The sequence below is a fragment of the Phaseolus vulgaris genome, chromosome 8, assembly GCF_000499845.2.
Source record: "Phaseolus vulgaris cultivar G19833 chromosome 8, P. vulgaris v2.0, whole genome shotgun sequence".
NCBI lineage: Eukaryota > Viridiplantae > Streptophyta > Magnoliopsida > Fabales > Fabaceae > Phaseolus > Phaseolus vulgaris.
Window position 1 is genome coordinate 3,815,777 of NC_023752.2, and position 12,099 is coordinate 3,827,875.

Consider the following 12,099-nt stretch of genomic DNA (forward strand, 5'->3'; position numbering starts at 1 on the left):
GTAATATAACTAATACCCAATTATTAGAAAAAGCCAAAAAAAATCCCTATTTGGTTCAGAATAGGCTCTCTAAGTCAAGCAGTGGCGTGACAAATGCATGCATAGCGTCAATGGGAACAAAAAATTTCGGCGTAGATGCCTCTTCTATTCAACTTGGGTTATGGCAGTATAAGAATCAGCAGCTACCATACTACTCTCTCACCATTAATATTCCTTCTATTACCTCTTTTTGCAGATGATGCACTTTTTGGATTCCAATTTCCATGGTATGTTCTTTCTTCTTATTTATGTTTTGCTTTTTCTGAGCTCTGTTTGGGAGTTAGGATCAGCGTCTACATCATCGCAGCTTCAATTGGAAGCAAACGCTATAATCAATAGTGGATGGTGGAATCTCTCCTCCTCAGATTCACATCATATTTGTTCATTGAATCATGGTATACATTGCAATGCTGTTGGAAGTGTAATTGGTATCAAATATCAGTGTTCCCAAGGACAGATTCAATTAGCAACACTAAACCTCTCGGTTTTCAAGAATTTAGAATCCTTTGAGGTCGTCTATTGTAGTTTACACGGCACTATCCCACCTGAAATAGGAAATCTTCCCAAACTTACTCATCTTGATTTTTGTTATAATTCTCTTAGTGGTAAAATACCTTTCACGATGGGAAATCTTTTAGAACTCACTTATCTTCATTTTTCTCACAATTCACTTTATGGGGAGATACCTTCTACAATAGGAAATCTTTCTAAACTCAATGATCTTGATTTATCCTACAACTCTTTTCAAGGTGAAATACCTTCCACAATAGGAAATCTTTCAAAACTTACTATTCTTGATTTATCCTACAATTCTCTTGAAGGTGAAATACCTCTTACAATTGGAAATCTTTCAAAACTTTTTTATCTTGATTTATCCCACAATTCTTTTCATGGGGAGATACCTCCTACAATAGGAAATCTTTCCAATCTCACTCATCTTCATTTATCCTCTAATACTCTTCAAGGTGAAATACCTCCCACAGTTGGAAATCTAACCCAACTATGGAGCCTGGCAATCTCTAACAACTACATTGAAGGTCCCATTTTTTTTGAATTGTCATTCCTGCAAAATCTTAATGTTGCAAATCTATCTTACAATAAAATCAATGGAACATTGCCCCTTTTGCTTTCAAACCTTAGGAACCTTAAAAATCTTGACATTTCACACAATCTACTCACTGGCTCCCTAAAACCCTTCTCAGTACAAGATTTTCCATCCTTAGAAAGTCTGGACCTAAGCTACAATAATCTTACCGGTCTACCTTTACTTTTGAATGCCTATAATATGGACCTTTCCTTCAATAATTTGAAGGGTCCCATTCCAAATGGTTTAAATCCATATGTGCTAAAAGGGAACAAAGGCGTATGCAGTGACATTTTACATGTACAAACGGAATACCAATTCCACCCTTGTTTAGTCCGCCACAGGAAACTAACCAAGAATCAGAATCGGTTGGTCATAATTTTTTCTGTCACCATTTTTCTAATTATGATCTTCTCTAAACTTCTATATCTGAGACACAATCGCACTGTAGTCAAGAACAAAGATGCAAGGTTAACAAAAATATCTAAGAATGGGGACTTGTTCTGCATATGGAACTATGACGGAAGCATAGCCTATGAAGACATCATTATAGCAACTGAAGACTTTGACCTCAAATATTGTATCGGAACAGGTGCATACGGGTGTGTTTATAGGGCTCAACTACCAAGTGGAAAGATTGTTGCGGTGAAAAAACTCCACGGCTTTGATGCAACGGTCTCCACATTTGATGAGAGTTTCAGAAACGAAGCCAAAGTATTGTCAGAAATAAAGCACCGACTTATCGTCAAGCTCCATGGATTTTGTTTGCACAAAAGAATCATGTTTTTGATCTATGAGTACATGGAGAAAGGAAGCTTGTTTTCTGTCTTGTATGATGACATGGAAGCAATGGAATTCGATTGGAAAAAGAGGGTTAACACAGTGAAAGGCATTGCACATGCTCTCTCATATCTTCATCATGATTGTGTCCCTCCAATAGTGCATAGAGACATATCAGCATGCAATGTGTTACTTAACTCCAACTGGGAGCCTACTGTTTCTGACTTTGGCATAGCTCGATTTCTGAACCTTGATTCATCCAATCGAACTATAGTTGCTGGAACCATTGGATACATAGCTCCAGGTAAATTGTTCATATTTTTCTCTAGTTTTGTTTGTTTATATATTTGTGATTTGCAACAAATCAGGTCGAATGAAAATACATACAAGAAGCAGATGAAGTAGTTTTTTACATTTTTATTTTCAGTTATTTTCCTTTGGATGTTTGATTGTGTTGTTGAAAATATGCAGAGCTTGCATATACAATGGTTGTGAATGAAAAGTGTGATGTGTATAGCTTTGGAGTGGTGGCGCTGGAAACTTTGATGGGAAAACATCCTAAGGATATACTCTCATCACTTCAATCAACTTCTACAGTATGTGAAATATTGGACCAACGTCTTCCACACCCAACAGTTTCAGTTTTACAAGACATAGTTGTTGTTGCCATTGTGGCCTATGCGTGCTTAAATCCCAATCCTTGCTCTCGCCCAACAATGAAATGCATCTCTCAATGTTTTCTTACTCGGCTCACACCAATTAACATTCCTTTACATCATATTTCATTGCAGCAGCTCATGAGTCGAGAACTCACCCACTACTTAAAATTGTGAACATTCTGAAATCTTTAGTCCAAATTTATTTTGTAACAACTTTCAATAAAGATTTTGTAGTTGTTTATCAGTTGACTAGTGATAAGTGTCAATGTGTAGTATTTATAATTGAGAAAATTGAACAATTTGAAACTTAAATTGTTGTTTAATGTCAGAAAATTACCTTAACCTGAGAATATTGAATCTTATTATATATTTTGAATTAGAAAACAAATGAAGAAATTTAATCTCAATTTTTATGTAAAATTCAGATGAATGTGAAGCATTAAAAAGAAAGAAAACACTTATAGATTGGATAAATAAAATAAAGAAAGAAATTGAAAGAAATTTTTTGTTATAGAACATAGGAAAATATATGGAAAAGAATTCAGAGAATGGTGTCATATGAACCCTAACTCAACTCATAGACTCCTATTTTCCAAATTCAAACGTACAATTTTCTGTCGCTGATAAACTCGAAAGTCACGTAAATAAATTGCTCTTAAAATTTAATTTAATAAATTCACGTAACCTTAAGAAAAGAAAAACTAGGTCGTGGCCAATTGTTTTGAGGGAATTACTTACTACACCCCCACCCCATTTTTGAACCTGCACCCCTTATATTTCAGTGAAATTACCAAATTGGTTCGGTTACTCCTCCCTCACTCACTCCACCCCATCACCAATGTCACCCCACCGCCCCGTCATCACAGTACCTCATAATGAACTTAGAAGAAGAAAAACAAAAAAATCATTCCATAATACTTTTTTAGAACACATTTCTAAATAAGAATCATTTTAAAAAACACTATCTAAAAAACTATTATACACGTTTTGAAAAGTTTAAATTTTTTTTCAAAATTTTTTTAAATGTATTTTATGAATTAGTTTCTATTTTATGAGTTTTTTTAGTGAGTTCAATAAGGTTCCAAAGACTCCGATAAAAATGACAACAAAGTTTATTTCTTGAGATTTATGTTCAATAACACATTTATTAATCATTTCATTCTTTTCCTTTTAAGACATAGATGGTATCATGTTCACTTCACCCTTTAAAAGATAAATATATTCTGGTTGTATAAAGATTGTTTCCATCTTGAAGTCAAATTTGGTGGTGATATTTTTCATTTCTTGATTTTTTTTTCTTGTTCTCATATAAAATTCCAATTATTGGATTTTCAAGAATAACACAACAAAGAAAAAAAAAACAAGAATAAAAGAAAACATTTTGATTGAAACTGGAAAATTTTGTACCCAAAATCAATATAAGTTTCTACCAGATGATCTCTTCTATTAGACGGTATTTGATTGAAGTCTTTAATAACAGAGCCATTAAAATATTTTTTTAAGTGACTCCAAATTGCGGTAACGATGGAGCTATGAAGTACACTTGCTAGCATTTCTTTGAATAAACATTCCTATTCATTGCACATGTTTGTGAGAGCATAGGCAACAACGCAGAAAGGCTTTCAAATATTCAAAAGTTGGCTAAAGTGAGGCAAAATAACGTCAGAAGAGCGTGGCACAGTCAAAAGCGGCACAACGTTGTGGAATTCTCTGCTACAAAAGTTAACATCTCATAATCAAACTCTTTTTCAGTCTCAATTTTTTACTCTATCGGCAAATTTTTTTCCAACCTATTTATAAAAGCTAAGTACAATTTTTTTCCAACATATTTATAAAACCTATTTATAAAAATGTAGAAAAATCACTACAACCGTATCTAACAAAACTAATTGTGAAATATCAAAAGAAAGTGAAGTCATACTAATATGGACTATAATTACATTTTATCTTAATTAGTATAAATACAGTAAATAAATATAATATCATTTACTTATTATTACTTTTATTGTATTTAATATTATTATTCATTTAAAATTTTCAGAATGATTACGAATTATAAGAAAGAAATATTTTAAATTGTGTAGAACCAGAGATACCTATTATTCACTTTTTTATGGTAATAAAATTAAAATAATAAAATAAGATATCATAATAATTTTTAAAATATAAATCGATTATTCAAATTTTATAAAAAATAATTGTTAAAAAATATTTTTTATTAACTTTTGTAACGTTATAAAAATAATACACATTATTAATGATTATATATATAATAAAACACAAAGAAGTAAAACAGGTAATATAATTAATACCCAATGATTAGAAAAGGCCAAAAAAATCCCTATTTGGTTCAGATTAGACTCTCTAAGTCAAGTAGTGGCGTGACAGATGCATGCATAGCATCAATGGGGACAAAAGCCTTGTGGAATTTCCCCGTAGATGCTTCTTCTATTCAACTTGGGTTATGACAGTATAAGAATCAGCAGCTACCATACTACTCATTCATCATTAACTTTCCTTCTATTACCTCTTTTTGCAGATGATGCAGTTTTTGGATTCCAATTTCCATGGTATGTTCTTTATTCTTATTTACGTTTTGCTTTTTCTGAGCTCTGTTTTGGAGTTAGGATCAGCGTCTACACCATCGCAGCTTCAATTGGAAGCAAACGCTATAATCAATAGTGGATGGTGGAATCTCTCTTCTTCAGATTCACATCATATTTGTTCATTGAATCATGGTATACATTGCAATGTTGTTGGAAGTGTAATTGGTATCAAATATCAGTGTTCCGAAGGACGGATTCAATTAGCAACACTAAACCTCTCGGTTTTCAAGAATTTAGAATCCTTTGAGGTCACCCATTGTAGTCTACATGGCACTATCCCACCTGAAATAGGAAATCTTCTCAAACTTACTCATCTTGATTTTTGTTATAATTCTCTAAGTGGTAAAATACCTTTCACGATAGGAAATCTTTTGGAACTTACTTATCTTCATTTTTCTCACAATTCACTTCATGGGAAGATACCTTCTACAATAGGAAATCTTTTCAAACTCAATGATCTTGATTTATCCTATAACTCTCTTTAGGGTGAAATACCTTCCACAATAGGAAATCTTTCAAAACTTACTATTTTTGATTTATCCTACAATTCTCTTGAAGGTAAAATACCTCCTACAATTGGAAATCTTTCCAAACTTTTTCATCTTGATTTATCCCACAATTCTTTCCATGGGGAGATACCTCCTACAATAGGAAATCTTTCAAATCTCACTTATCTTCATTTATCCTTCAATACTCTTCAAGGTGAAATACCTCCCACAATTGGAAATCTAACCCAACTATGGAGCCTGGTAATCTCTAACAACTATATTGAAGGCTTCATTCCTTTTGAATTGTCATTCTTGCGAAATCTTGTTTTTGTAAATCTATCTTACAATAAAATCAATGGAACCTTGTTCCTTTCACTTTCAAACCTTAGGAACCTTAAAAATCTAGACATTTCACACAATCTACTCACTGGTCCCCTAAAACCCTTCTCAGTACAAGATTTTCCATCCTTAGAAAGTTTGAACCTAAGCTACAATAATCTTATCGGTCTACCTCTACTTTTGAATGCCTATAAAGTGGACCTTTCCTTCAATAATTTGAAGGGTCCCATTCCAGATGGTTTAAATCCATATGTGCTAAAAGGGAACAAAGGCGTATGCAGTGACATTTTACATGTACAAACGGAATACCAATTCCAACCTTGTTTAGTCCGCCACAAGAAACTAACCCAAAGTCAGAATCGGTTGATCATAATTCTTTCTGTCACCATTTTTCTAATCATGATCTTCTCTAAACTTCTATTTCTAAGACACAATCGCACTGTAGTCAAGAACAAAGATGCAAGGTTAACAAAAATATCTAAGAATGGGGACTTGTTTTGCATATGGAACTATGACGGAAGCATAGCCTATGAAGACATCATTACAGCAACTGAAGACTTTGACCTCAAATATTGTATCGGAACAGGTGCATACGGGTGTGTTTATAGGGCTCAACTACCAAGTGGCAAGATTGTTGCTGTGAAAAAACTCCACGGCTTTGATGCAACGGTCTCCACATTTGATTAGAGTTTCAGAAACGAAGCCAAAGTATTGTCAGAAATAAAGCATCGACATATCGTCAAGCTCCATGGATTTTGTTTGCACAAAAGAATCATGTTTTTGATCTATGAGTACATGGAGAAAGGAAGCTTGTTTTCTGTCTTGTATGATGACATGGAAGCAATGGAATTCGATTGGAAAAGGAGGGTTAACACAATGAAAGGCATTGCACATGCTCTCTCATATCTTCATCATGATTGTGTCCCTCCAATAGTGCATAGAGACATATCAGCATGCAATGTGTTACTTAACTCCAACTGGGAGCCTACTGTTTCTGACTTTGGCATATCTCGATTTCTGAACCTTGATTCATCCAATCGAACTATAGTTGCTGGAACCATTGGATACATAGCTCCAGGTAAATTGTTCATATTTTTCTCTAGTTTTGTGTGTTTATATATTTGTGATTTGATGCAAATCAAGCCGAATGAAAATACATACAAGAAGTATATGAATTAGTTTTTTACATTTTTATTTTCAGTTATTTTCATTTGGATGTTTGATTGTGATGTTGAAAATATGCAGAGCTTGCGTATACAATGGTTGTGAATGAAAAGTGTGATGTGTATAGCTTCGGAGTGGTGGCGCTGGAAACTTTGATGGGAAAACATCCTAAGGATATACTCTCATCACTTCAATCAACTTCTACAATATGTGAAATATTGGACCAACGTCTCCCACACCCAACCGTTTCAGTTTTACAAGACATAGTTGTTGTTGCCATTGTGGCCTTTGCGTGCTTAAATCCAAATCCTTGCTCTCGCCCAACAATGAAATGCATCTCTCAATGTTTTCTTACTCGACTCACACCATTCAACATTCCTTTACATCATATTTCATTACAGCAGCTCAGGAGTCGAGAACTCACCCACTACTTAAAATTGTGAACATTCTGAAATCTTTAGTCCAAATTTATTTTATAACAATTTTCAATAAAAAATTTGTAGTTGTTTATCAGTTGACTAGTGATAAGTGTCAATGTGTAGTATTTATAATTGAGAAAATTGAATACTTTGAAACTTAAATTGTTGTTTAATGTCATAAAATTACTTTAATATGAGAATTATTGAATCCAATTATATATTTTGAATCAGGAAACAAATGAAGAAATTTAATCCAAATTTTTGTGTAAATTTAAGATATATGTGAAGCATTAAAAAGAAAGAAAAGACTTATAGATTGAATCACAAGAAAAAGTAAAGAAGGAAATTCAAAGAAATTTTTTGTTACTAGAAATATATGGAAAATAAGAATTTAGAGAATGGTATCATATGATTGGTGGTTCTAGAGTCTAAAGTCCAATGATTGGTAAATAGCGTATTTGAGACATTAAATTCAACATAAAATGGTAACTTACCAAAATATGTCTACAAACACATACTTGAATATGTCATGAACACATATACCTTTTGGTTTTTCATGTTACTAAGGAAAGAACTTACTCTTTCTAACTCCTCATGGTTGAGTTGTGGGACAAACCCTCCTTGATTCTGCAATTCTTCTCAACACGAGGTTTGTCTACATTTTCGAGTTTATAAATCACAAAAAACAATTGATACACACTTGGATCATGACAAATATGCAACAATAAAATCTGCAATTGTGTACAATGATGGATATCAGAGGCTATGTGGGCAGCAATAAAGATTTCAATTAGGTTTATACAACAATTCTACACAGTTAAAGACTCTCGAAGATCAAAATCTCTCATATAAAAAATAAAAAAAAGAATAATTCTCATTTATAATTTCTCATTACGTACATTGAATATATATATATATATATATATAAATGGACAAGATAATATGATAATCTTACACCTTAATAAAAAAGTGAGATTTATAATATGAAATGAAAGATAAAATATATACAAAATTAAAGTCCAAATAAATATCAAATTAAAACTAATATAACATAGTTAAAACCATTGAAATAAACATAAAAGGTTTCTTAAAATAATTCAGCAAAGAATTCAAGATGTCATCACATTTTCTTTTTCCTTAACAACATCTAACTTTGCCGTTTTAATATTTTATAAAAAAAATATATATAACATTACTCAATTTACTATACGAACCCTAACTCAACTCATAGACTCCTATTTTCCAAATTCAAACGTACAATTTTCTGTCGCTGATAAACTCAAAAGTCACGTAAATAAATTGCTCTTAAAATTTAATTTAATAAATTCACGTAACCTTAAAAATAGAAAAACTAGGTCGTGGCCAATTGTTTTGAGGGAATTACTTACTATATGCCACCCCATTTTTGAACCTGCACCACCTTATATTTCGGTGAAATTACCAAAGTGCTCCGTCCACTCCTCCCTCACTCACTCCACCCCATCACCAATGTCACCCCACCGCCCCGTCATCACAATGAACTTAGAAGAAGAAAAACAAAAAAATCATTCCATAATACTCTTTTTAAAACACATTTCTAAATAAGAAACAATTTAAAAAACACATTCTGAAAAAGGTATTATATACGTTTTGAAAAGTTTGTTAAGAAATCTTTTTCAAAAGTTCTTTTTAGAATGTATTTCATGAATTCCTAAAAGTTTATTTTGAAATTTTTTCTAACAGACAATACGAAACTCTCTCTAGAGAAAGGTAATATAGTCTTTTCAAAAACTGTGAGGGTGCAGGTTCAAATTAAGGGAATGCAGGAAGCAATAGGTTTTGAGTTCTTATATGAGCAGCACATGGCCCAAATTATATCATGGAACAGCATTAGTGATAAGATCTATGCTAAGTAAAATATAAAAAAAAAACATATTAAGTAGTCTTTCCAATTTCAAAAAATCCTTTAAATTAAACGTTAATAAAATATATTAACTTTGGAACAAAATTAGTAGATATTTATTATTACTCTATGGACCTTAGAAGAAAAATTGGAACAAATTGACGATTTATTAGTTATTCTTTTATTTTTTTTATTAGATGTTGAAGCTTTAATTGGGTAAGAACCGTGTTCGTACAAGAATTGACATGAAAATTATGAGTGATTAAAACTAAGTGTAAGAATGTTAAGATGATTGATTGTGGAATAGAGAGAAGAATTTTGTGGGTCAGTAATGAACCGTAACGGTGTTCTACCATGCAGCACTATGCTGTTTGAAAATACCTGAAATTGAAGTGGAATGATAAGAAGGTGTGAAAGAGAATGGTAGATGTAATTGAGCCCTTAAAGATGAACATAATAATATAGCTGAAAAGATGTTTCAACCACCACTTGAACTACAGGAGATGATTGCTATCAATTCAGATGAACAGATAGAGTGGACAAAATAATAATGTAGCAGAATAGATGTTTTAACCAGAAAGTTTAACAATCTCACTCAGAGTATTTCATTTCCCACTCAAATGGATGAATCCATTTCCCTTCACATCTTCCACAGTGTGACCATTATTTTTCATCTTCTGCTGCTGAGTAGGTTCCTCCTTGTCCTTTTCTTCATTCAACCCTGCATCATCTGATTCTTCTTCTTCTGATTCAAGTGCTTGAATCAAACTCAGCAAGCAAGTCTCTACATCTTCATTCACACACTTAGGCATGAGATTTTCAGCAACATCAGCAGGAGTCACATTGGTCACTTCCAACAAATTGGAAATCCTTGGAAACAAATGGTGTGAGTCAACATCCAAGTAGTTCTTGGCAAGCACCTTGAATGCTTCAAATCGGCAATAGGACAATTCAATGTGCTTGTCCATCCTACCTGTCCTAATAAGAGCAGGATCAAGCTTGTCCACAAAGTTGGTTGTGAAAATGATAATCCTCTCTCCCCCACATGCTGACCAAATACCATCAATAAAATTCAACAACCCAGACAGAGTTACCTTACTACTCTTGTTACTCTCCTCTTCTTCCTTTTTATTAGGATCTTTTGGTTCCTCTTCCTCACTCCTTTCCTTCCTCATGTTCCTCTGCCCAGTGAGATCAAGTGAGCAATCAATGTCTTCCACAACTATAATAGCCTTGCTAGAAGTTTCAATCAACAGCTTCCTCAACTCAGTGTTGTCCTTCACTGCTGTCAGCTCAAGATCGTATACATCATAGTTCATGAAATTAGCCATTGCAGCTATCATAGTAGACTTACCAGTCCCAGGAGGACCATAGAGTAAATAGCCCCGCTTCCAAGCCTTTCCAATCTTGGCATAGTAATCCTTCCCATTCCTGAACTTAACCAGGTCGTTGATGATCTCTTCCTTCTTCCTTTGCTCCATTGCAAGAGTCTCGAACGTTGCAGGGTGCTCAAATACTATGTGGCTCCACTTTGACTGTTTGTAACCATACCAACCACTGCTTGGATTGTTGGTGTACAACTTCCTTTGCCTGTTTCTCAAGGCAATCTCCTTCCCCTCTTCCAAGACATGTTTGATGTAAGCCACAGTGATGAGATCCCTGTGCTTTTTATGGAAAGTTAGCTTGAAATACCTCTTACCATCCAGGGGAGAGTAATAAGAGAAAGAATAGGCATGAGGGTTAGAAGCAGTCTTGCTAGCAGCCCACCAAAGCTTCACACCTTGGAACTCATCAGTAACCTCTTCATCATCATCCATGCTGAGCACCAGAGGGTTCTGACTATCTTTCACCACTTCAGCTTTGAGCCTTTTGGCTAGTTGGGAAGAGTTCTCACTGAGGTAAGTTTGGATGGCAGTGTAAGCTTCACTACGTTTGAGCCTCTCGCCTGAGAACTCAGGGAAGGTGATTTGCACATAAGGGTACAACAAATTCACGACTTTCTGAGTGTGGATTTGTAGAGTGTCACGAAGTGCAGCCGGGAAAAAACGCTCTATGATGGCATAGAGAAACATGATTGTGGCCATCAATGAGCCCATTTGTGTCCATAGTTCCCCCATCCAAAACACAGTACACTAAGAGTAATGTGTATGTGTGTGTTGTGTGTTATTTTACTTGGCTAGGGATGCACATTATATAAGAAGTAGAAAAGGGTGTTTTGTTTTTGGGTGGTGTCCCAAGAAGAGAATCTGAGTTGAAGTGGAAGAGGTCGGTGGCAGTGGCATAGTAAAGTTTTTGTTGGAAGCGAATCCATTTGACAGTGAGTGATGTTTGCCAAGTCCAAACCACTTTGGAGTGGAAAACTTGGTCCCCCCCATGTTTGTCAGGTACGATGGAAGCTAAGGCATGTTTGGATCAAATCGACTTCTCCTCCAACTAATAATGCTTAGCCCACATTTCCAACTTCCCACCACTTGTCTGAATCAAAATCCATTTTCCACACTTCTCTTCTCTTTTTCTTCTTTCCTTTACAAAACTCTTCACAAATTTATTTCAACTTAAAAGGTTGTTCTATTTGGATTATGGAGAAAATCTCTAAAAATTGGAGATACTAATCTGATTTGAGAGGAGAGGAAAGTATG

At 34.0% G+C, this 12,099-nt stretch overlaps 1 protein-coding gene and 1 pseudogene across 1 annotated transcript; one reads left to right on the forward strand and one right to left on the reverse strand.

Annotated features, from left to right (window-relative positions):
* Positions 1–222: 222 nt before the first annotated feature.
* Positions 223–7,680, forward strand: LOC137823547 (MDIS1-interacting receptor like kinase 2-like; annotated as a pseudogene).
* A 2,191-nt stretch (positions 7,681–9,871) lies between these two features.
* Positions 9,872–11,675, reverse strand: LOC137826631 (AAA-ATPase ASD, mitochondrial-like). Its single transcript, XM_068632683.1, has one exon. The coding sequence runs from the start codon at positions 11,575–11,577 to the stop codon at positions 10,066–10,068; it is 1,512 nt and encodes a 503-aa protein (XP_068488784.1). The 5' UTR covers positions 11,578–11,675; the 3' UTR covers positions 9,872–10,065.
* Between the last annotated feature and the right edge of the window lie 424 nt (positions 11,676–12,099).